At 40.6% G+C, this 27,008-nt stretch overlaps 1 protein-coding gene across 2 annotated transcripts in view; it reads right to left on the bottom strand.

Annotated features, from left to right (window-relative positions):
• csmd1.L (CUB and Sushi multiple domains 1 L homeolog) overlaps positions 1 to 20,105 on the bottom strand; it is a 90,618-nt gene extending 70,513 nt beyond the window's left edge. Inside the window, exons 1-2 of one of the 2 annotated variants that reach the window (XM_041580781.1) lie at positions 19,930 to 20,105; positions 17,377 to 17,567 (exon numbers count right to left, since the gene is read on the bottom strand). In XM_041580781.1, coding sequence (XP_041436715.1) covers positions 17,377 to 17,467 — 91 coding nt within the window. In that variant the 5' untranslated portion in view covers positions 17,468 to 17,567; positions 19,930 to 20,105. 2 annotated transcript variants of the gene reach the window in all.
• Positions 20,106 to 27,008: the final 6,903 nt, after the last annotated feature.

The raw sequence follows: 27,008 nt of genomic DNA, 5'->3' as shown, positions 1-27,008 counted from the left end.
TTTATTCCTCTGGCAATGGTATAGATACTGGTGATAGTGACTCCCCTGGTCATAAGACTTTTTTATCAAAGGGTGCAAAAGGCAAACCAAGAAAAAAACAAGTAGGGGACAGAACAAGTCAAAAAGAAGGGACGGGCGAACAAACAAATCAGGAGAACTTACAGAAAACTCAGTCCAGTCCAGTAAAGAAACGCAGCAACAGAAGGGACAGATAATATTCAACTTATCCTCTACACCTTTGTCAGAGACACAGGCTCAGGTTCTAGGTGTCAGGGGGCCTATTGGCTCCCCCAGGGAGTAGTCAGGACCAGGGAGGAAGCTTAGGGTAGAAGTCCAGGTTTGAGGTATCCGAAAAGAGTCAGGCGAAATTGTGGTCAAGTTCAGGCAAAGTATTCAATCAGGCAGGCGGCGAGGATCAGAATCAAGGTCAGGCAGTAGTCAAGAAACCAGGAAATAGCAGATTAGGAATTTAGGGAACCCAGGAACACAAAGCAAGAATTCCTATACTTGGACATTGAACCGGCGTCCTGGGCGTCCTTTTATTCGAATTTGGCACCGGTTTGTGACATCATCATGCCTGCGACCCGATGCTGGCGTCACTACACCAATGTCACAACCCAAGTGGGACAGATGGGCACGATCCTTTGTCACCGGGTTAGGAAGCGCCGTCCGGTGCTCGTAACAGTACCCCCTAAGATCTTTTCCACCTCGTACTCCTGTTGGCCATCCACAGAGATAGCTGAAGGGGGAGACTGATCAGAAGAAAAGCGATTGGAAACTGCTGGTTTCACCAGGGAGAACGCGTTGGGAATTTGCATCTCGGGGGGGGGGAAACTGAAGTCTAACGGGCACAGGATTGATAATCTCCACAATGGAGAATGGACCAACAAATTTAGGACCAAATTTAGGAGAAGGCACTCTTAGACAAATGTTTCTAGTAGATAACCACACCTTATCGCCAACTTTGTATGCAGGAGAGGACCTGTGTCTCCGATCTGCAGAAGTCTTATGCACTAAAGCATGGGTGCCCAGGACGTCGATCGTGGTCTACCAGTAGACCGCCGTCATGTTTCTGGTAGACCGTGACCTGGAGGGCTGGCGATGCTGTACCCATAGCAACCCTTCTGTGTGTATATGTGCCTCAAAGCCATGGGAGGATCGACTCCTCTGTGATAGACAAGCTGGGTAACCAATAGTCATGCAAGAAAACCGCCCCAATACTGCTGTTGCTGCTGACCTGTGCTGCTGCTGCCACAGCCAGCCCCACAGTGTGTCTTGTTCCTGATTGCCTGTGAGGTGAATAGAGGTGGTGCTTATGGGACCCGGCGCCGCCTGACTGGCTGGACTGTGGCCGCCTACAAGAGGAAACGTGGCTCTCTGCCTGCACTGGCCGTAAACACCGAAAAGTTGAAAAAGCAGGCGGCAGGGAGCGATCAGGAAGCGGCAGCTGAAGAGGAGTTTATTGTCCCCCACCTGTATCAGAGGTGAGAGGCCTTGGCCCGTACTAGGCATGAGGTCTGTGGCTGCTCCGCATCTCCCACGTTTCCTCTTAGCAGGTCTATAATCAGAGCTCTGGTGGTGCCCAGGGAAGACTCTGCCTTGGAGGGACAGTTATCAGTTGGGGGACGGGAGCTAAGAGCTGTAAACCATATAATCACTTTACTTCGCTTAATACTCCTGGACCCTCTGATCATTGATTCCAGTTCTGGCACAAGTACTGAGTGTATGTAGTTCTGCAGTGTTTCATTGGTTAATATGATCAGAACCCTGTGCTACTCATGCTGGGAGCTGTAGTTTAAAAGGAATACAGTTTCATGGTACAACTCTTCTTCTATAGGCATTTTAGGTATAGAGAAGGGGGAGGAGCTGATAAGGTAGGATGTGTAATCTCTCTATAGTTTATACAGGGTTGCTAGGTTGGTGGCTTTCTTACCAAAATAAGTGGTGGGCAGGCTCACAGCAATGGACACTGAAGGGAGGGAGGGAGGTCGGGCTCACAGCAGCAAGCACGGAGATAGAAGGGAGGGCTGCAAGCATGGACAAGGAGGGGAAGGGAGGGCTGAGAGCAACAAGCATGGAGGGGAAGGGAGTGTGTTCAAACGTTCATAACCTACCAGTTTTGGCAAAAGTATTAATTAGGGGGTGTGGCCACAAAAAGTATGGCTAGCCTTGGAAGCGGCACAAATAGTACAGGCAGCAACAAAGTCTTTGACATCTTTACAGATAGTCGGCCACCAGACTAGGCTTCGTAACAGCTCAAGAGTCTTTTCAGGACCAGGATGTCCAGCTTGCTTGGAACAATGAGTCTGTTGTAGGATGGGCAGGCGAAGCTCAGGGGGTACAAACACCATCCCAATGGGGGTATACGAAGGAGCAGAAGACTGACCAGCCAAGATTTGTTCAGCAAATTGAGGGAACAGAGATGCAATAATTTTGGCAGGAGGAATAATTGGTTCTTTTCTTTTCTTTTAGAATTCTTTTTATTGAATTTTCATTAAAATAAATTGAATTAAATATATGAATCATATAATGTTCCAAAGTAAAAGAAAAATTCATATGAATAGAGTTAAAAAAAAACATTTTTTTTCATGTGAACTAAACAATAAACATGAAATGTCCGAAACCAAAAGACCCGTACTTTAAGAAATTAAGACATGGCAAAGCAGTACAAATAAATCTGATAAATTTTCATAGAATAATGACAAATTAATATTTGTGTGAATGAAAAGACAATATAAAGTTACCAAATGCGTTCATTAGCAAACATCTTGCCCCTATCAGTTTAAGAATAAATTCTTTTTTAGTAGCATCTAAAGATGAAATATACAGGGACCACCTGCATTTAACTTTATTTCTCTGAATAGAATCATCCATCCTAAATCTAATTACCTCACGCATACATAAATTATGTAAATATGAGAGCGCATCTTTCAAAGAAGGGGTTTTATCCCTAATCCAACACAAAAATATAGACTTTCGAGTAGCCGCCATAACCAGCCAACAAAAAGACAATATTTCATCTATAACCTTTCTAGAAGAGCTATTACGAGATAGCTGAAATGAATCCTTGAGATCTAATAATGCATATTGAGGTTTCAATATTATGTCTAAATTAACCACTTCTTTAATGTAACGTATAATTTTTCCCATAAAGTTGTAATAAATGGACATGCCCAAATATAATGGAAAAATCAACATTTTGCTCTTTGCATTTCGGACAATAAGAAACCTTCTGAAAATCTTTATTTCCTTGAAATAATTGTCCATAACCCAGGTGAATGAATCTAAATTGCTGATCTCTCCAACTCTCAGAAAGTATACTCTCTTTCTAAAATTCTGAAACGATTTCAGAAGATCCTTGGAAGAAATGCTTATCCCTAAAAACACAGACCATTTTTTACTCGAATTATCAAGTGGATCAAAATCGTTGGACATAGGGGCAAATTCACTAAGGTGCGAAGCGCCGAACGCTAGCGTTAATTCGCTAGCGTTTGGCATTTTCGCTACTGCGCAAATTCGACGAACGCTGGCGTAGTTTCGCTAGTGTTACTTCGCAACCTTACGCCAGGCGAATTTTCGCTAGCGACGAAACTACGCAAATTCACTAACTTGCGCAGTGTACTGAACGCTACCTTTTACGCTAGACTTCCTTCGCCACCTCAGACCTGGCGAAGCGCAATAGAGTAGATAGGGATTGTTTAAAAAAAAGTCAATTTTTTTTCTAAGTCCCAAAAAACGCTGGCGTGTTTTCTACATGATGGCTGATAGGCTGAAAAAGATCGAAAAATTTTTGGGGCTCCCCTTCCTCCCCCCTACATTTCCTGACTCATGGCAACTTACCTAGACAGTGGGCACATGTGTAGGGCAAAATTAAATTTTTATTTGCTGAATTTCGCGCCGTATGCAAATTAGCCTTCGCTAGCGTAACTTCGCTTTATATAGCGAATCAACGCTAGCGCAACTTCGCAAACTTACGCTACCCCTGTGCGCAACTTCGGATTTTAGTGAATTTGCGGAGCGCTGGCGAAACTACGCCTGGCGAAGTGCGGCGAAGTGCGGCGAAGTTGTGAAAGTTGTAGTGAATTTGCCCCATAGAGTTTAAAAGATGTGATGAGATCCATGAAATATTGTTTAATTTGAGATCTTCAGTTAATTGCGTCATTAAATAATAGAACTGATGATGTTTTAGTTGTGACTTTGTTTTGTTGTCAATTAGCTGAAATCCCTGCCTAATTTGCAAATAGCTTAACCTCTCTTTCTCTGAAAGACCATATTTTTCTTTAATTGTGTTCCAAGGATGAGGATCTCCTGAAACTGGATCAATAATATGACTAATTTGAAAGATACCAGACTTTCTCCACCTATAAGAGAATAGATTTCTTTCCTTTTTAGGAAAACCTCCTATAAAAAAGGAGATAGGAAAGGTGAAACATTAAAATTTAAGTTATTCTGTTTGCACAAAATTTTCCAAGTACTGGATGTATCTCTATAAATTGGGTTTCTCTTAAAGGACCAGTAACACTAAAAAATTTTGTATTAAAAAATCCATTCCCCCCCACGAATAATAGGTCTACCCTGCATAAAGTTTATTAAAATCAATACTTTATAAAAAAAATACTGTTTAATACAGTATATTTAATACAATAAAATACTGTTTGAATACTGTGGAACACTGAGCGCTGCCCCAGTGCTCTCTCCCATGCTAGCAGGTAGCTGACGACAAGCCTGAGGAAAATAAGAAGTCGACACCTCTGCCCTGCACCCAAGCCCAGAGTCCGCAGCAACTCTGACCCCAGCTCCGACAAGAGCCCTCAGTGTTCCACAGTCCTGCACTACGAGGTAAGCTGGGGGAAAAAAGGGGATCGCTGCCACTTCCCACAAAATCCTGCTTGTATGCTGTTTAATAGAATGGGCTGCTATCACAGTTGTAGCACTTAGCTTCCGGTTTTGGCAGAAGTCGGGTTAGGGGGAAGATGCAGAGCGCAGAGCTGCAGAGTGAGTCGCCTTATCGCCGTTTTGCAGTACACAGGAAGTAGTGTTTTCAAACAGTATTTTTTTAATAAAGTATTGATTTTAATAAACTTTATGCAGGGTAGACCTAAATTTTTTTTAGTGTTACTGGTCCTTTAATATCAATATGCTGCTCAGACCAACCTCTATGAAGAGAAGAAATAATATGTTCTTTTGAGTCTAAAAATAGCTCCAAATCTAGATTAGTAAATTTCTCTCTACCAGACAACCATTCCACAATGTATCTAATATTTGCAGAAACATTAAACTTCCTAAAATCTGGAACATTAAGTCCCCCTAAACATTTAGGTTTCCTAAGTTTAGATAAAGAAATTTTAGTTTTTTTGTTATGCCAAATAAAGTTACTTCGATCCATCTTCTGCACATCTGAGTGCTTTAACAATAATGGGAGATTTAGAATAGGAAATGCAAACTTTGGAAAAATCAGCATCTTAAATAATGCTATTCTTCCCATTAAATTCAATGGACTATCCATCCATTTTTTACAAAGAGTACTCATTATTTGAATTAATGGGGTATAATTCAATGAATATAATTTAGACAGATCAGAAGAGATGTGCAACCATAAGTATTTCAATTTACCAGAAGGAGATTTAATTTGAAGGTCAGCAAGTAATTGTCTTGGAATGACATTACCAATGCTCAAAATATCTGTTTTGCTAGAATTTATAAAATCCCCCGAAAAAGTTCTATAATAATCAAAAAAATTAAAAATGTGATAGCGTAGGATTACTCACGATTAAGAGAAGATCATCAGGATATGTTAATGATTTAATATGTTTGCCTCAATCATTAACCCTTGGAATAAATTAGAAGAATCTATAAATCTAATTAAAGGTTCCATAGAAATATTAAACAAGAGTGGAGATAAAGGACAACCCTGGCGGGTTCCTCTATACAGACCAAATGTTTCAGAAAGTTCTCCAACTGCCGCAGTTCTCACCTTAGAATTTGAATAGATGGAATTAAGCAGTCCAATAAATTGACCTCTAAGACCAAATTTGTCACAACATTCAGAAAGATATTTCAAGGAAACATTAGCAAAGGCCTTTTGGCATCAAGACTCAAAATTGAACATGGAATCATATATTTCTTAGCTTTATATATAACATTTAATAAAGTACATATATTTTTAACCCCAGTCCTATTTTTAACAAAACCATTTTGTTGACAAGAAATAATACTGGGTAATAATAATGATAATCTATCAGCTATTATTTTCGTTAATATCTTAAAGTCAATATTTATTAAAGAAATAGCTCTAAAAGAAGCAGGCTGTGAAAGGTCTTTACCTTCTTTTGGAATTAACTTTATATGAGAGACCAGACTAGAATCTAAGATTTTCCAATGACAATAAATTTCATTATACAGATCGGTCAAAAAGGGGGCTAATTCCATTTTCATATTTTTATAAAAGGGAGAAGTAAATCCATCAGGCCCTCCTGCTTTAAAATCATTAAGTGAATTTATGGTTGATAATACTTCTTGAGTAGTAATTGGTTGATTAAGCAAGACTAATTGTTCTTCCGAGAGTTTCGTAAAATTAAATTTCGAAAGAAAATAAAAGCTTTCAATTTCATTTGTTTGTGAAGGGGAGTAAATAGATTCAAAATAACATTTAAAGATATTAACTATATCTTTCAGAAGGTTAGTTAATTGACCTAAATGATTTCTAATCAATATTGGCTTATGAGAACTCCTGCTATTTTTAAACATATTAGCTAAGAATCTATTTGATTTATTATGCAAATTACTAAATTTAGCTTTGTAATAAGCCAACGAAGATTGATCTCTCAAATGAGTCCAGTATTTAAGTCTATCCAAAGATTCTTTATACTTCTCACTATGTTGTTTAGAGGGATGCATAATAAAATTTAAATAAGCCTTTTTCTGAGCTCTGGAATGGAAGATGAATTCTTTATTAATTTTTCTCATAAAATTAATTTTATAAGAAGTAATCTCTGCACGGATTACCGCCTTCCATGTATCCCATAATAATGGTAGATTAGGCTTCTCATCTTGATATTGCACATTCTCTTTAAGGAATAAATTCCATCTCTCTCTCAACTTAACATTAAACTCCGGCTTGTCTTTAAGGAAGATATGAAGATAAGGTATGACCAAGGAATATAGGATTTCGGTAAAGGGCCTAATTCTATCTCAATCAGAACCAGGGCGTGATCTGACAAATTAATACTGCCAATATTAGCTGATCTAGTTTTATTAAGTACATCAATTGATGAAAATAAATAGTCAATTCGAGTCCCTATCCCATGAGGATGAGAGAAAAAAGTAAAATCTCTTTCTGTTGGGTTCAACATTCTCCAAAGATCTACTAAATTTGTCTGGTTTTCAAAATTTGACAATAATTTAGATTTTCTAATAATTTTTTTTTGACTTTTCAGGAAAATGATCCACCGAAGTGAAACTTCGGGATAGAGCATCAGCTTTCCGATTCTTAGAGCCAGGGCGATAGGTCAAAACGAAGTTAAAGTGAGAAATGAAGAGGGCCCACCTTGCCTGTCGAGGATTCAACCTCTTGAGAGTTTGTATGAACTCTAAGTTTTTATGGTCAGTATAGATAGAGACCGGGATCGAAGATCCTTCAAGAAAGTGACGCCACTCCTCGAGAGCAAGCTTGACTGTCAAGAGTTCACGATTCCCAAGATCGTAATTCTGCTCTGCAGCAGAGATTTTTTTGGAGAAATAAGCACAAGCATGTAATTTCCCATCAGCAGGATGTCGTTGGGACAAGATAGCGCCGGCTCCAACCTCGGATGCGTCCACTTCAATGAAGAAAGGTACCACAGGATCAGGATGATGAAGGACAGAGGCGGAGGTTAAAGCATCCTTCAGGGACTGGAATGCTTCTAAAGCGGAAGGAGGCCATGAGTTGGGTTTACCCCCTTTTCGGATGAGAGCAAGAATAGGAGCAATACGAGTGGAGAACCCCTTGATGAACTGTCGGTAGTAGTTCGCAAATTTGATGAATCTTTGTATCGCGTTGGTGCTCAAAGAAAGGGGCAACTCCTGGATCGCAGAGACTTTGGCAGGATCCATCTCAAAACCCTCTGGAGAAATAATAAAACCGAGGAAAGGAATCTTGCCCACTTCGAAGACACACTTCTCAATCTTGGCAAAGAGGGAGTTCTACCTCAAATGAGAGAGTACCTCCTTCACCTGATAGCGATGACTTTCCAAGTCTTTGGAGAATATTAAGATGTCGTCAAGGTACACGACCACGAATCTCCCTAAGAGATCCCAGAAGATGTCGTTCACAAACTCCTGGAAGACGACGGGGGCGTTGCAGAGGCCAAAAGGCATCACAAGGTATTAGTAGTGCCCATCCAGAGTGTTGAACACCGTCTTCCATTCATCTCCTTCACGGATGCGGATAAGGAAGTCCCGCATAGATCCAACTTGGTGAAGATCTTAGCCCCTTTCAGTTGGTCAAAGAGTTCAGTGATCAGAGGCAAAGGGTATCGATTATTAACCGTAATTTTGTTAAGTCCTAAGTAATCTATGCAAGGATGCAGACCACCATCCTTCTTCTCCATGAAGAAGAAACCAGTTCCTGCCGGAGAGGTAGAAGGACGAATAAATCCCCGCTGGAGATTCTCCTGGATATATTCTTTCATGGTGGAGGTTTCCGCAGGAGAAAGGGGATAGGTGCGACCCCTAGGGGGCATAGTCCCAGGAAGGAGATCGACGGGACAGTCGTATTGGCGGGGAGACAATGTTCTTGACAGAATGGACTCCAATGAGAGATCTGCCCCTCAATGAGGGGTTATGTAGGCGAAGCCAGGGTAAACCCAAGACGACAGGAACAAAAGGGCAGGAAATAATCAGGAACGATAACTTTTCTTTATGTAAAATCCTAACCTGCACAAGCAATTCTCCTGTCGTCATGGAGATAATCTCGGATGTTAATGGCCTGTCGTCTATTGCTGTAACCCGCAGAGGAGCCAATGGATATAAAGGAACATTCATATACTTAGCAAAAAGAGCGTCCATGAAGTTCCCTGCAGCCCACGGAATCAAGAAAGACAGAGCCGACGATCGTCTTAGTGGTCAAACGAATCTGTAATGGCAGAAGAAACCTGTGAGAGTTTTCTTGGGATTTTGGAGAAATGCCACCCACATATGACTTCCCAAGTTTACCTCGAAGAGGAGAACCATTAGGCTTCACAGGGCAGGAATTGGCAAAATGAGACTGACCCCCACAATACAGACATAGTCCTGCCGAACGCCTCCGGAGCTTTTTCTGTTCAGAGAGACGTGCCCTTCCAATTTGCATAGGTTCCTCCGGAGGAACAACATAAGGCTGCTGGGGTGACGGCGGTAGCAGGGGGCTTTGGAAACGGGGAGCCAACGTAGGTTGGAATCTCTTGATACGGTCCTTATCTGCCTGATGCTCTCTTTGCCGAGTGTCCACCTTGACAGCCAAAGCAATAAGGTCTTCCAGCAGTGTAGGCAATTCACGGGAGACCAGATCGTCTTTAAGGTGGATAGAGAGCCCATTGTAGAAGGCAGCATGGTAGGCTTTGTTGTTCCAACCAGTCTCTGCAGCAAGCATACAGAATTCAATAGCATATTCAGCAACGCTGCGACTCCCCTGGCGAATCTGAAACAGCCGAGAAGAAGCGTTCGTCACCCGACCAGGAGCATCAAAAACAGTCCGAAATTCCTGTAGGAATGCCTTGGCATCATCAATTAGAGGAGACTCCTTTTCCCAGTGCGGAGATACCCATTTGAGCTCTTTCCCAGCCAGACGAGTAATTACAAAACCCACTTTGGCTCGCTCGGACTCAAATTGTGTGGGTTGCAGAACAAACTGGATCTGGCACTGGTTCACAAAACCACGACATGCTTGGGGATCTCCACTATAGAGAGGAGGAGTGACTGGAACTGGCGTTGGTGGCGTGGATAACTTTTCCAGAATCGCCTCCAATGCATGTCCGAAATGGGATTGCTGAGCCTCGTAAGCCTCCATACGAGAATGCAGACCACGAAAGGCCCTGCCGAAATCAGACTGTGCTTCCTCTGATGGGTTCATGGCCCAAGTATAATGTCAGGGGGCCTATTGGCTCCCCCCAGGGAGGAAGCTTAGGGTAGAAGTCCAAGTTCGAGGTATATGAAAAGGGTAGGGCGAAATCCCATCCACCAACTTCAATTGTTTTAATTTTGAGATTGAATTATTTAAATTTTGTCATAAATTGAATTTACTTAGGGAACACAATCACAATGTATCGTCGCTACAGTTAATGGGAATTGACCAGATAACCTTCTCCATGGGTGGTGTAGACAAGAATACTCTATTATTAAGGAGGGAGGCAGAATGGATATTTCATTTGAATACAGTAACATCGTCGGGACTAAACGATATGCTAAACTTATCTTGCTTCCTACGATTAGATGAAAAACTGCTCAATAAAGCACTATCACTTGCTCAGACTCAGTACACGCCCGAATTATCTGATGTGCGGACGATGTGTAAGTATATGTCTCTATACACATGCAATAATTGTTGAATTAATTTCTCTTCTTTCTTTTTCTTTTTTTTATAATTTTTTTCTCTTATTGTTTTTTCATGGATCTATTTAGCAGTCCTTGGAAGCCTAAATTAGCTATACAGTTTTGCAGATAACGTGTCCCCTTTTTTAGTCCCTGAGTCCCTATCTAGTGGCCATTATAATAACCTCTTGAATTTATATTATGGTGTTTCGGAATGCTTAGTAGCTATTTATCTATTGGAGGATGTTCTTTCGACATAGATGGTGTAAAACAGATGTTATATAATTCGTTGTAGGTGGATGATATTAAAGATAAAGTGCTGAAACGCATGTGCATTCCAAATGCGAGTCCTCAATGTACTTAGAGGTTGAATGACAGGAAGTGACGCATATCTTCTATTTCAGACCATTATTAGGATGCAGCATTACCATTGCGCTGTTTACAGATATTTGATTCGCTGCTGAGACTTTATTCTATATAGCCAGGCTTGGACGCTATGCTGGAATGCATTTGCGTTCCAATCCACTACCCAGAAGATGCTGCCTTGCTTCTCTGTTACCAGGGGAAGCAGAAGTGATGTCAGAAGCTGTATTTTCGTCGAGGAAACACACAGCTTGGGGTATAAAACCTCCATGGACAGTAATGCTCTTTCTGCTTTTTTGTTTGTTTATTTGTACCCGAGGAAGACCCTTATGGTCGAAACGCGTTGGGATCACCAATATATTATTTATTATTATTTTTTTGTATAATTTTTGTAATTTTTCTTCTTTTTTTGTAATAAATGTACTAATTTTTTTCTAAATTGTGTGTGCTATCCATTACTCTTAATTCTTTGCCTGATGGTGGCAGATCTATTTTTTGTTCAGGTTCTGGGAACCAAAATGTTAGGAAGCAAATTATTAAATAACAAGTATAAACGCATTTATTTTTTTAAACATTAGTTCAACATTTTTTGAAAAATTATTACAGCATTGCTTTAAGTTTATCTGAGGTATGAATAAATTCACTTGCACACAGGAATTGCGATAGCAGGGCAAGCCCTTGCAATTTTATTAAAGGGGACACCCCCCTTTGTCAAGCATAGTGCAAACGTGGTACAGACATCATTTAAAGGGTGTTCAATTAAACCAAAATGATCATATAATTAACAGTAATTGTAGTGAAAGATTATAGTCCATAAAGACCAATAGAAATTAGTTGCAGTTGATAGTCGCATATCCATTGTGGTAGATTCGTGTAGTGTGATCATTTTAAATTTGAAAAGTACCTAAGGCAGGAAATTAACAAAATACCAAGAAACAAATTGGCAACAAACATAACAATCTAAATAGATAAATGTTAAAAAAAAGGTATCAAATATTTATGATAACCCTGCATATAAAGGAAAGGGAAAAAGGAAACATTACCTGTCCCTGGAGGGTAATCAAACAAAGCTTGTTATATGAAAGTAAGAGGAATACAATTAGCAATTACTTATTGTATTGTTTCATAAAAAACAGGACATGTTGTACTCCTCATTAAGACCCTTGGGGGATCGGGTTTGTAGTAACCAGATCCAGTAGCACTCCTTCTGTAAAAGTAACCTTTTAGTATCTTGCCCTTGTTTGGTTGCTACTCTTTCTAAAACCTGCCAACGGAGTTGCGCCACCTAGTGGCTGTGTGTGAAAAAATGTTTGGATAGAAGAGTTTCTCGTTTTGTTTTCCCCGTCTCTTTTTCTCTATTTTTCTCTTTAGTCTCAATAGGGGTCAGGGATGTTGCCGGCGGTTGATAATTCCTTATTGTAGATTTGTGCTCATACAACCTGTTTTAAATGGGTTTGTTGCCTGGCCTACGTAAGCCAGACAGCAAGGACATTTCAAACGATAAATAACTTTACTGTTGTCACAGGTAAAAAAACATTTAGTAGGATGTTTCGAACCTTGTAGTGGGTATGTAACATGTTCACCAGAGATGATGCCTTTGCCCGCAGTTCCTGCATGGAAAAGTGCTGTGTGATTTAATGGGCAATTGACTATCCAATTTGCGTTTTGGACTAGTTTTAACTAGGTCACCGACACTTTTTCCCCGTCTGCAAGAGAAAAGTGGGGGATTTTGAAAAAACTGGTTATACTTAGAATCTGTGCTCAGAAGACCCCAATATTTCAAAATTATTTTTCTGCAGACCTTAGAGTTCAAATCAAAGGAAGAAATAAAAGGTATTCTTAGGGTTTTATTCGGGTTCATAACCCTTTTCCAAGCAATTGTTGCCTGGGAATAGACCGCACCTCCTCCCTATGACTTTTTAGGTTACTCTCATCTCCCTTATCCCAGAAAGTTTTCTACCATCTGTGTAGAGGTGTTGTCATAGAATTCATCTGTAGATGCTATGCGCCTGACACGTAACAACTGACTTTGGGGCAGACCCTTAAACAGACCTGGTGGATTGTATGATGTGAGTTTCAATAGATTGTTTCTATCTGTGGGCTTTGTGTAGACTGAGGTTGTAAATTTGTGCCCTGTGTAATTAATGCTTACATCTAAAAAATGTAACTCCGTGCAACTGACCTCAACCAGGAACTCATTCAACCTATCCAATGTACCGGACCATAGGAAGAATGTATCGTCCAAAAAATAAAAGTATTTTCAAAATAGTCCATGAAAATGTTGGCATATGCAGGTGCCATGTTAGCACCCATGGCACAGCCCTGTAACTGTAAATAAAACTCAACCTTGAAGTGAAAACCATTTTTCAGCAGGACATTTTCAAGAAGATTGCAAACTAAATTAATTGTGTGATTCCTTAGGGACAAGTACTAACGAATGCATTCAATTCCCTCGTCATGGGGTATAGATGTGAAAAGGTCTTTGACATCCAGGGAACATAAGAAAAATTCACCTGTTGGTATAGTTATGTTTGCCAGCCTATTGAGAAATTCCATGGTGTCAGTAAGACAGGGTTTTAACCATGGCAATATTTCTTGTAGATATGTGTCTATAGAAATAGCCAATGGTTGCCAAATATACCCAACAACAATTGGCCATCGGGGAGGATTGATGAGCTTCTTATAAATCTTAGGGAGAAAGTACACATGAGGGGCCTTGGGATGTTCAGAAGTAACTGCGCAACCTCATCTGTAATAAGCCCTTCCATTATGGCAGAATTTAATAAAATGTTGACTTCATTTTTGTATTTCCAGGTGAGGTCCCCATTAAGTGTTTTATAATGGGCTGTATTATTTAATTGGCGTTTAGCCTCCAAATCATAATCAGTAGTATTTAAAACTACTATCCCTCCACCCTTGTCCACTTGGGTAATGGTTACTAGAGTGTTCTCTTGCAAGGTTTTCAAAGCTACTTTTTCATCTAGGGAAATATTCTTGTGTATAGGCTTAGATTTTTGTTGAAAGATTTATTAAATTCCAACATGACTATCGACTCAAAGGCCTCAATGCAGGGGTAATTACCTGGGGGACAAATTTACTCCTGGACCCCAACTTGTACTTGAGGGATGACAAGCTAGGATCCAAGGTACTGCGGTTAGCTTTATCTGAAAAATATGCTTTGGGCTTTAGTGACCTTATAAAGCGAAACCAGTCAATATAAAAAGAGAAAGCTGGCACCGTAAATGCAGGGACAACATTTAGCCCTTTTTCTAGTACTGAAGATTCCGCCTTAGAGAGTTTGTATTTTGCCAAAACATTATTCACTTTCTTCCTACTGGTTCACGACTGGCCTGCTTACACATCATACCATCCACCAGGTCTGTTAAAGGGGTCTGCCTCGAAGTCAGATGTTACATGTCAGGCGCATAGCATCTACAGATGAGTAACCTACAAAGTCATAGGGAGGAGGAGCAGTCTATTCCCAGGCAACAATTGCTTGGAAAAAATGTTATGAACCCTAAGAAAAGCCCTAAGAATATCTTTTATTTCTTCCTTTGATTCGAACTCTAAGGTCTGCGGAAAAATTATTTTGAAATATTGGGGTCTTTTGAGCACAAATTCTAAGTACGGCCAGTTTTTTGAAACCCCCACACTTTTCTCTTACAGACGGGAAAAAAGTGTCAGTGACCTAGTTAAAACTAGGACAAAACGCAAATTGGATAGTCAATTGGCCATTAAATCACACAGCACTTTTCCATGCAGGAGCTGCGGGCATTGCAACGGCATCATCTCTGGCGAACATGTTACACACCCACTACAAGGTTCAAAACATCCTACTTAAGGTTTTTTTTACCTGTGACAACAGCAATGTTATTTATTGTTTGAAATGTCCTTGCGGGCTGGCTTACGTAGGCCAGACAACCAGACCCATTAAAACGGTTGTATGAGCACAAATCTACAATAAGGAATTATCAACCGCCTGCAACATCCCTGACCCCTATTGAGACTAAAGAGACAAATAGAGAAAAAGAGAGGGGGGAAAAAAAATGAGAAACTCTTCTAGCCAAACATTGTTTCACACACAGCCACCAGATGGCGCAAATCCATTGGCAGGTTTTAGAAAAAATAGCAACCAAACAAGGACAAGATACTAAAAGGTTAATTTTACAGAGGGAGTGCTACTGGATCTGGTTGCTACAAACCAGATCCCCCAAGGGTCTTAATGAGGAGTACAACCTGTCCTGTTTTTTATGAAACAATACAATACACTAAGTAGTTGCTAATTTTATTCCTCTTCCTTTCAGATAAAAAAGCTTTGTTTGATTACCATCCAGGGACAGGTAATGTTTCCTTTTTCCCTTCCCCTTATATGCAGGATTATCATATGTCTAAGTATTTGATACCTTTTTTTAACATTTATCTATTTAGATTGTTATGTTTGTTGACAATTTGTTTCTTGGTATTTTGTTCATTTCCTTCTTTAGGTACTTTGTTTCAAATTTAAAATGATCACACTACACAAATCTACCACAATGGATATGCGACTATGAACTTTATCTGACTTATTTCTATTGGTCTTTATAGACTATAATCTTTCACTAAAATTATTGTTACTCATATGCCAATTTTGGTTTAATTGAACACCCTTTAAATTATGTTTGTACCACATTTGCATTATGCTTGACAAAGGGGCGTGTCCCTGAAACGTTGCACCACTGCATTAAGAAAATTGCAAGGACTTGCCCTGCTATCTCAATTCCTGTGTGCCAGTGAATTTCTTCATACCTTGGATGTGAGCACCACGATAAGACTTCAGGGTTTGTGAGGTGTCTGTTTTTTTCTAACCTTGCTTTTAAGTTTATCTGATCAGGCCACAATCCCTTTACTAGAGCAACACATGGAGAAGAAAGTTACTTAGCCTGAAAAAATCATGCTTTCAGGCTATTTACCTTACAAATCATCAATCTCAGACCCCTTACTGAATCACTCCTATCTTCCTGCTTCTCCTTGCAGCACCCCTTTGTGAAGGCATTCTTTCCTGCAAAGCTCCCCAGGGTGGTGACTTCAAAAGCTCACTGTAGGAAGTTCACCCCCTAAACAGAAAAACAAAACAGGACAGACAACTGCTGCTCCAAAACAAAGGATGGAAAGATATCTCCAGCTTCTCCAGACATATTAGATAATTGATTGTATTGAAAAAGAACCCGTCTTCTGAAATAGTGTTTTCCAACTTCTGTGATTTTGAGGGCTAGAATTTGTTTGGCCTACGTGGTGGAGGGCCGATAATGGAAGCTAGTATTGACCACTCCCAGTTTTTAAACAATACCCACTTTGAACTCCACCCATGTTATCACGAGAACTTTTAAGATCATATCCATATTAATGGTGATAGCACACCAAAAAAGCTAATGGCTGGTGTCCATTGCAGGGATATCACCCATCACTCATATGTAATAAAAACGTTTATCAGGCTTTATACAAACCATGAGGTCACCATGGCAGGAAACTTCATTTTTAATTAAAACCAATCATGGAAAATAACTGGCAAAAGCTACAAATATCCTGTTAACTATTCACCAGGTGAGGGTAGTATTTGTTTTCATATTTCTGTTCTCTTCACTCACTCCTGGCTCTGATTTTCGAAACTATGTATGACAAGTCAATTCTCCAGGTATGTTCATCAGCAGGCACCTGATACATTGTTTTCAAAGTTAGAGCTAGTCATGCAGTCAACAGAAAGGGTCAGACAGTGTTTTCAGTAGTAACTAAATTTACAAGTAACGATTACATGTAAAAAATGTGATGCTTAGAATTTTTTTTATTATGCAACAACAGTTTTTGGCATACCCTGCTACAGTACTTGCAGAGGGCACCTTCTGCTTATTGCACCTAGAAACACAAGTAACTTTCACCTAATGAATTACATGCTAATGTTGTTTCCATTCACATTCCAGTCTCTTATTCAGATCAATGCATGGTTGCTAGGGTAATTTTGACCCTAGCAACCAGATTGCTGAAATTGCAAACTGGAGAGCTGCTGAATAAAAAGCTACATAATTCAAAAACCACATCACATCAACAAATAAAAAAATATAAAACCAATTGGAAATTATCTCAGAATATCACTCTCTTCATCATACTATTAGTTAACTCAAAGGTGATCAACCCCTTTAAGAGTCTAAATGTGGTAATGTAATTAAAATTCTAAATGTGTGTTTTCAAGCACTGTTTGCTGGTTGCTATGAGTTTTTAGGCAAGTAACAAACTTAAGACAATCTTAGGAGTTGAGAGATCATACTACATTTTTGGTAATACATCCATTTCAAATGAGCCCTATAGTATATGAACTACTGCTATACTTTTGTTCTGTACTGTAGGATAAGAGGTCACAACTATACTGGTAACTACAAAATAGTATTTTTTTAACCTATTAGTTGCAACCTGTTGCAAGGCAGGTCGAAAACTTACAGTCAATTGATAGAAAAAAGGTGTAGATGGTAGCTATCCAGAATAGAATTGAGTCTGAGTTGTTTGAGCCAAATATCTTATTCTTTGTCATGGTTTCACAATGTGTCCTTTGACTGCTGTTTGACTTCAACAAACTTCTGTGACTGTCTCCTTATATAAGATCAGAAAATAATATGTACAAAGCAGGGCTTCTGGAACAAAACAAAACAAAAAAATGCATTATTCTGGTATGCAACATACAAATCTAGATGCTGAAAAAACCTAGAGTAAATAACGATCAAATATATGTTAAATAAGGTCAAAGTGCCAACATACTATGAAATTCTGTAAAATAGAAGATTGTATACACCAAACATAGAGATAACATAAATACAGCCAATAACCAATATAAACCCTATAGTTTGACAAAAGAGGATATATGCAGACAATATAAAAGGAGCCCAGGACAAAGCTTTAAGGAACCCCAACAAAGAGAGAGAGGTAAGGGAGAACTTGACACTCCATTGGTGGAGATAATTATCTGAGAGGTAAGAGGAAAACCAGGACAGTGTCACTGGGGTCAAGAGAAAGGAGTTTCTGGAGGAGGACGAGAGGGTGATCAACAGTGTCAAAAGTTGCTGAGAAAGTATTAGTAGTAGGAAGTAATGGTTGGCTTTAGCTGATTTTTTGTTAGTAAGGATAGAGCAGTTTCAGTGGGGTGTTGTGAACTAAAGCCAGATTGTAGTGGGTACAGCAGGTTATGATCAGAGAGGAATAGCATCAGTTGGTTCTATATTAAGCACTGAAGTAGTTCAGACATAAAACGAAACAGAGAGGGGCTACCAAGGTTGGAGGGATCAAGAGACTTTTTTTCTGAATGGGGTGATGCATGCATGTTTTAGTGGGAAGGTAAATATTCCAGTTGAGAGAGAAAGAGTAAATGGATGGGTTAAGCTTTGATAAATGTTAGGATTGTGGAGAAGTTTATGAGGAATGGAATCAAGATGGCAGGTAATCAGATGCTGGGAAAGAAGTGACATGGAGAAGGAGCACAGAAGAGACTGGGGAATGCTGAGGAAGGGAGGCAAATGGCTAGGAAGATTTTATTGAGCAATGTCATTTTTGTTTTTGAAATATTCAGTAATATTTTGAGAAATGACTGAATGGTTGGTGAAGGGGAGGGCAGTGAATTAGAGGTAGAGAAAATTGTACAGGTTTTTTAGATTCATTAAATGTGACTTTTTAGTGAATAAATAAGGTGAGTGAAGTAGGTTTGTCGGGCTAGGCAAAGCCTGATATTATAGTAAAATAGTGCAGATGTGTACCTGAGGGGAAAGATCAGAGAGCAGAAAAGGGGAGTTAAGCTGACAATACAAAGGCAGATTTAAGATGACAATTTGGACCCTCCATACTGAGTTGACAGCTTAACTACCCATGTATGGGTCCTCCTTGACAGAGATCTGCCTGAACATTGGCCAGTTATCTATTGGGCAAGTTTAGAAATCCTGTTGGGGCAAGAGCTGCATTGCTGCATTGATGCAGTCCCTTCCCAAGGCATTGACCATTGTTATGTTCCAAGCACAAAATAAAAGGCAAAAAGAAAGCCAAGCAGCAAGTTGCTGAATTTGGTGTAGAAGGATGGTGTATAATAACGGTCATATTTTTACATTAAGCACTTTGTATCCAATCCACTGGCCAGGCTTTCTTCATAACTGAAATTTTGCATATCCTTTATTAGCTAGGTCAATCTTTCCTGGATTTGCTTTATTGTGCCTTTTTAGTATTAAACATGAACTGCACTGCATAATCTATACCGGCAGTATCAGTTTTTGTAAAGGGAACAAATTATATCCCATTAAATACAAGACATTGTTTTTCTTCCCCTTGCTGCGTGGAAGAATTGACTAGCTCTGCATACTCTTGTGGGCAAACACATTTGATGCCCTCCCCTGAATGATTAATCAACAGGAATGCTATAAGAGATGAACCCCTCTTGACAGTCATATACACTAATACTGACATTGGAGCAGGCTTTAATATTCTACTGTAATTGATCCCTGAATTGACAGATCTCACCACTTCATTTATTGTAAGGCCTTACAATAAAGGGAGTGGTGAGAGCTGATCTTCTAGTCATACTTTGGCTCTGCACCAGACTGTTCTGTCACAAAGAAGTCCTTATAAGACATTGACCCAAAGTGTGTTACTGCTAAGTACTATTTCATAAAAAGTATTAAGTTATGTGCCATATTCTGCTAGTGTATCCACAAACACTCCATTGCTCGGTCAATCAAAAATGGAATGAAGTGTCAATCAACCACAGCAAATATTTTGCTGAGGAAAAAAATATTTAAAACAATTACCTTTCTAAATCTTAGTGCAAAGACCATTTAAAAATATATAAAGTATAAGAGAATATTTTAGCAGATGGTACCCCAGAATTTGGATTATTCTGTTTTTCTTAACAATGAACAATCAACTGAAGTCTTACAATTTGTCTGATAACAAATATGAAATAGCACTGTACACTATTTTGCCCATGATTTGGTCACTATGGATAGCAATGCCACATACCTGCTGTGATGAACAAAACAAAGAAGGTGGTGAATCTTTACAATAAGATGATATGAAGAAGTTCCCACACCATCTGTACAGTCTGGCGTATTATTGTAAAATACACTTTCTGAATGTGCTATGGATTATATACATAACATATATATATATATACCCCAATCCATGCCAATCAGAAATAAATGTGCATTGTTACTTTGTGGAGTTTTAGGGGTTTTTTTCAATGATCTACTGCTTCTGCTTTTAACATATTACACAAAGGACACGCTCTTTGAGGGGAACTATGTTCACCGACCAAAAACTTTTTTCAGTTCAGTTGTTGTCAGATTGTTCCCCAAACATATAGACACTTTTTTTCAAATGCTTTTCTTATATCTTTTACTGTTTTTCTAAAATGACAGTTTATTGTTAGGGTCTCTGGAATTTCAGTCTGGCAGCTCAGTAATCCAGATTCTAAACTCAGCAGCATCTGTGGAATGTTAGCAACTATCAATTGCTAGAACAGCTACCTTTCAGGGATTCTGCTCAGCAGGATCAAGGATAAGAAATGTATCAAATAAATGTATCAAATATGGGTTCCATTGTCTCATTTACCCATTAATTTAACATTGGCAATGCAAAAAAATAAACCCTTTTTGATTTTTTTTGCTGTGAAAACAACATATTTTGCTTCAACCTCCTTTAGTTAAGAAACTTGTTCCACTAAAATCCTGTTTCTTAACTTTGGAACTCCAGATGTTGGGATACAGCTCCCAGCATGCTTAACCCCTCAAATGTATGTTGAATACCACTGGAAGTTGTGATCTAGTTATGTGGGGCCCCATGGTTAAAACAGAATAAAAAATGAGCTACCTCTAAGGTTGTATTTCACTGGGAGAAAACCCTTACTAGAATTTGAAATTTATCTCTACATATAAAAGTGCAGTAACCAAAGTCTACAATGAGCTTCTGCTTCTATATTAAATAGATTTGTTCATATCATATTAATAATGTTTGAAATCTTTGCTGCTTGACAAACAGTTGCAGCTTATATATATGAACACTTGGACACATTTAAACTTGGGCAGTAATCCATAGAAACTAGTCAATGGTTAGCTTTTTTCAGCCTGCTGTAAGTTAAACAAGAAAAGCAAACAAGTGAGGACTGTGAAGTTGTGGAACACTCTCCTCAACCATGTTTTTGTTTCTTAAGCATTTTTCATTCTTAAAGGAACACTATACCACCCAAACAATGTAGGTCTCTATAAAAAGATATTGCATAAAACAACTCATATGTAAGACCCTGTTTCATGTAAATAAACCATTTTCATAATAATATACTTTTCTAGTAGTATGTGCCATTGGGTAATCATAAATAGAAAATTGCCATTTTAAAAAATAAGGGCCACCCCCTGAGATCATACGATTCACTGTGCACACAAACATACCAAACAATCTATACTTGTTAGGTCACATGAGCCAATTAACAGACAGAGTTGTGTCTTTTGCTTCAACACTTCTTCCTGTTACAGTTAGGGGCATATTTATCAAAGGTCGAATTTCAAATTTGAAAAGCTTTTAAATTCGAATTCAAAAAGACCAACGAAAATTAAGTTGAAGGTTTTTTTTGGCTGAATAGGTCAGTTTTTGATCGAATAGGTCCATAAGGACAATATTTACTTAAGTATATATACCAGTTTGGTAAGATTCTATAATATGCCACTTAATATGATATAAACTATCTAATGCTTAAGTATTCATTTTGGGGGTATAGTTCTCCTTTAAGCACTAGCATATTTTAACATAAATTAGCTGCAATCTTTCCATTCCCATTAATTGCTGCAGAAACTCAGCAAATTCTACTAGCCAAGTGTTTTAAATGCCAAATTGAATCATTTGAATTTCTATTTTTTTCACAAATCAATTTTTTTTTCTCTAAAATTCATGTTTTTTTCTATTTTGTTGTGAAGGGGTTTCACTTCACCATGGAATTGATTCTGCACCACTGTGGACGTCCAGGTCTTTTTGCGTTGCTAAGTTCACCAGTGCTTTCTTGGTGCTTAGTGCTTATTTCTTTCTCAGCATGTACCAAATAGGGATGTAGCGAACGTCGGAAAAAAAGTTCGCGAACATATTCGCGAACTTGCGCAAAAATGCGAGCGGTTCGCGAACGGTTCGCGAACCCCATAGACTTCAATGGGAAGGCGAACTTTAACATCTAAAAAAGACATTTCTGGCCAGAAAAATGATTTTAAAGTTGTTTAAAGGGTGCAACGACCTGGACAGTGGCATGCCAGAGGGGGATCAAGGGCAAAAATGTATCTGAAAAATCTGCCTGTGTGTGCTTGGAAGAGATAGTGTAGGGGGAGAGCTGTTAGTGATTTCAGGGACAGATGATAGTAAGTTTGCTGGCTAGTAATCTGCTTGATACTGCTCTGTATTGGAGGGACAGAAGTCTGCAGGGATTTGAGGGACATTTTAGCTTAGGTAGCTTTGCTGGCTAGTAATCTACTGTTCTCTTTAAACAACTGCCATACGTTGACCTTGTAGGCATTGTTTGCCCAGTTTTTTTGGACGCAGCCACTGAAGCACAGTTGCCAGAAAAAATATGCCATATAAATGCTGAAAATAGTAATTTTTCGCCATACGTTGACCTTGTAGACATTGTTTGCCCAGTATATTTTGGTTGCAGCCACTGAAGCACAGTTGCCAGAAAAAATATGCCATATAAATGCTGAAAATAGTCATTTTTTGCCATACGTTGACCTTGTAGGCATTGTTTGCCCAGTTTTTTTGGTCGCAGCCACTGAAGCACAGTTGCCAGAAAAAATATGCCATATAAATGCTGAAAATAGTAATTTTTTGCCATATACGTTGAGTCAACGTATGGCAAAAAATGACTATTTTCAGCATTTATATGGCATATTTTTTCTGGCCTCTGTGCTTCAGTGGCTGCGGCCAAAAAAACTGGGCAAACAATGCCTACAAGGTCAACGTCGTTGACCTTGTAGGCATTGTTTGCCCAGTTTTTTTGGCCGCAGCCACTGAAGCACAGAGGCCAGAAAAAATATGCCATATAAATGCTGAAAATAGTAATTTTTTTGGTCGCAGCCACTGAAGCACAGTTGCCAGAAAAATTATGCCATATAAATGCTGAAAATATAAATTTTTTTGGTTGCAGCCACTGAAGCACAGAGGCCAGAAAAATTATGCCATATAAATGCTGAAAATATAAATTTTTTTGGTTGCAGCCACTGAAGCACAGAGGCCAGAAAAATTATGCCATATAAATGCTGAAAATATGCATTTTTTTGGTTGCAGCCACTGAAGCACAGAGGCCAGAAAAATTATGCCATATAAATGCAGAAAATATGCATTTTTTTGGTCGCAGCCACTGAAGCACAGTTGCCAGAAAAATTATGCCATATAAATGCTGAAAATATAAATTTTTTTGGTTGCAGCCACTGAAGCACAGAGGCCAGAAAAATTATGCCATATAAATGCTGAAAATATAAATTTTTTTGGTTGCAGCCACTGAAGCACAGAGGCCAGAAAAATTATGCCATATAAATGCTGAAAATATGCATTTTTTTGGTTGCAGCCACTGAAGCACAGAGGCCAGAAAAATTATGCCATATAAATGCAGAAAATATGCATTTTTTTGGACGCAGCCACTGAAGCACAGTTGCCAGAAAAAATATGCCATATAAATGCTGAAAATAGTCATTTTTTGCCATACGTTGACCTTGTAGAACATTGTTTGCCCAGTTTTTTTGGTTGCAGCCACTGAAGCACAGAGGCCAGAAAAAATTAAACCAGTAGGGTTTGCACCCTAGTTTGTAACGGTGGCGGAGGGAGGAGGACGCTAAAGGACAGCTGTGTGTGGAGTCATGAGGCTTGAAGAGAAGGACAGCTGCATAGAAGTCAGAACAAGTCTTCCGGCGTGCAGTAACCCTCCGAGATCCACCCCTCATTCATTTTAATAAAGGTCAGGTAATCGACACTTTTGTGACCTAGGCGAGTTCTCTTCTCAGTTACAATCCCTCCTGCTGCACTGAAGGTCCTTTCTGAGAGCACACTTGAGGCTGGGCAAGACAAGAGGTTCATGGCAAATTGTGACAGCTCTGGCCACAGATCAAGCCTGCACACCCAGTAGTCCAGGGGTTCATCGCTCCTCAGAGTGTCGATATCTGCAGTTAATGCCAGGTAGTCCGCTACCTGCCGGTCGAGGCGTTCTTTGAGGGTGGATCCAGAAGGGTTGTGGCGCTGCCTTGGACAGAAAAACATTTGCATGTCTGACGTTACAGACTGGCCAAAGGGCTTTGTCCTTGCAGGTGTGCTCGTGGCAGGATTACTGGCACCTCTGCCCCTGGAATGTTGATGAGTTCCTGAAGTGACATCACCCTTAAAAGCATTGTACAACATGTTTTGCAGGCTGGTTTGTAAATGCCGCATCTTTTCGGACTTGTGGTATGTTGGTAACATTTCTGACACTTTATGCTTGTACCGAGGGTCTAGTAGCGTTGCGACCCAGTACAGGTCCTTCTCCTTAAGCCTCTTGATACGGGGGTCCTTCAACAGGCATGACAGCATGAAAGACCCCATTCTCACAAGGTTGGATGCAGAGCTATCCATCTCCGCTTCCTCATTATCAAGGACTGCATCATCCACGGTCTCCTCCCCCCAGCCACGTACAAGACCAGGGGTCCCCAAAAGGTCACCACTAGCCCCCTGGGAAGCCTGCTCCTGTTGGTCCTCCTCCTCCTCCTCCACAAAGCCACCTTCCTCCTCTGACTCCACTTCTGGCACCTCTCCCTGCGTTGCAGCAGGTGCCTGGGTTTGTTCTGGTGATTCCGACCAGAAATCGCGCGCTTCCAGCTCCTCGTCACGCTGGTCTACAGCCTCATCTGTCACTCGTCGCACGGCACGCTCCAGGAAGAAAGCGAAGGGTATTAGGTCGCTGATGGTGCCTTCGGTGCGACTGACCATATTTGTCACCTCTTCAAAAGGTCGCATGAGCCTGCAGGCATCGCGCATAAGCACCCAGTAACGGGGGAAAAAAATCCCCAGCTCTGCAGATCCAGTCCTACCACCCAGTTCAAAAAGGTACTCGTTGACGGCCCTTTGTTGTTGCAGCAGACGTTCCAACATAAGGAGCGTTGAATTCCAGCGAGTCTGGCTGTCAGAAATCAAACGCCTGACTGGCATGTTGTAGCGCTGCTGAATGTCAGCAAGGCGTGCCATGGCTGTGTAGGAACGTCTGAAATGGGCCGACACCTTTCTGGACTGGGTGAGAACGTCCTGGAATCCTGGGTACTTGGAGACAAAACGTTGGACTATTAAATTTAACACATGTGCCATGCAGGGCACATGTGTTAAATTGCCCAATCTCAACGCTGCCAACAGATTGCTTCCATTGTCACACACCACTTTTCCGATCTGCAGTTGGTGTGGGGTCAGCCACCGATCGGCCTGTGACTGCAGAGATGACAGGAGTACAGATCCGGTATGGTTTTTGCTTTCCAGGCACGTCATCCCCAAGACAGCGTGACAACGGCGTACCTGGCACGTCGAATAGCCTAGGGGGAGCTGGGGGTGCACAGGTGTGGAGGAGGAGAAGGAGGACCCAGCAGCAGAGTAAGAAGAAGAAGAGGAAGAAGACGAGGTAGAGAGCGATGGAGGAGTAGAGGTGGTGGCAGAACCGCGTGCAATCCGTGGCGGTGACACCAACTCCACTGTTGTTGTTGAGCTACCCATTCCCTGCTTCCCAGCCATTACCAAGTTCACCCAGTGGGCAGTGTAGGTGACATACCTGCCCTGACCATGCTTGGAGGACCATGCGTCAGTAGTCATATGGACCTTTGGCCCAACACTAAGTGACAGAGATGCGGTAACTTGGCTCTGCACATGTTGGTACAGGTGTGGTATTCCCTTTTTAGAAAAAAAATTGCGGCTGGTTACCTTCCACTGCGGTGTCCCAATTGCTACAAATTTGCGGAAGGCCTCAGAGTCCACCAGCTGGTATGGTAAAAGCTGGCGGGCTAAGAGTGCAGACAAGCCAGCTGTCAGACGCCGGGCAAGGGGGTGACAGTCAGACATTGGCTTCTTACGCTCAAACATGGCCTTCACAGAAACTTGGCTGGTGGCAGATGACTGGGAATGGGAACAGGTGGTCAAGGTGGAAGGCGGAGTGGAGGGTGGTTCAGACGGGTCAAGGAGAGCAGAGGTAGAGCAGTAAGATGCTGGACCAGAAGGAGTGTGGCTTTTAGTTTGCCTGTTGCCTTTGAGGTGTTGCTCCCAAAGTGCTTTGTGCTTGCCGCTCATGTGCCTTCGCATAGAAGTTGTACCTATGTGGCTGTTGGGCTTACCAAGGCTCAATTTCTGACTGCACTCATTGCAAATTACAATGCTTTTGTCAGAGGCACACACATTAAAAAAATCCCACACTGCTGACTTTTTGGAAGTGTGCGATCTGGCGGTAACAGTAGAAGTTGGCGGCATTGGCGGCAATGGCGGGTGCGTTGGCCGGCTGAACACAGGTGCCGATACATGTTGTTGCCCTACTGATCCCTGCGGGCTGTCCTCCCTGCTTCTTCTAAGTCTTATTCTCCTACTGCCTCTCTGACTCTCCGTCTCTCCATCTGAACTACCCTCCTCTTGCTCTCTTCTACTAGGCACCCACAAAACATCAATCTCCTCATCATCATTCTCCTCAGATGCATCAATTTCTTCTGACACATCACAGAAGGAAGCAGCAGCGGGGACCTCCTCCTCATCACTCATTATGTCCATCTCTATCGTGTTCTCTGCCAGAATTAAATCTGGTGTAACGTCCTCATCTCCTTCATCTTCTTCTGGCAATAATGGTTGCGCATTACTCAGTTCAAGAAACTCATGGGAAAATAACTCCTCTGACTCCAGTGAAGAAGGGGCACCGGTGGTGGAGGAAGTGTTACGTGGGGTGGCCATAGCAGTGGAGGATGAGGAGGATGTTGTGGTAAAGTTAGAAACGGTAGAGGATGGGGTGTGCTGTGTAAGCCAGTCAACTACCTCTTCAGCATTTTGGGAGTTCAGGGTCATTGGCTTTTTAAAACTGGGCAATT

The sequence above is a fragment of the Xenopus laevis genome, chromosome 2L (assembly GCF_017654675.1).
Source record: "Xenopus laevis strain J_2021 chromosome 2L, Xenopus_laevis_v10.1, whole genome shotgun sequence".
NCBI lineage: Eukaryota > Metazoa > Chordata > Amphibia > Anura > Pipidae > Xenopus > Xenopus laevis.
This window is presented reverse-complemented; position numbering and strand designations above follow the sequence as displayed.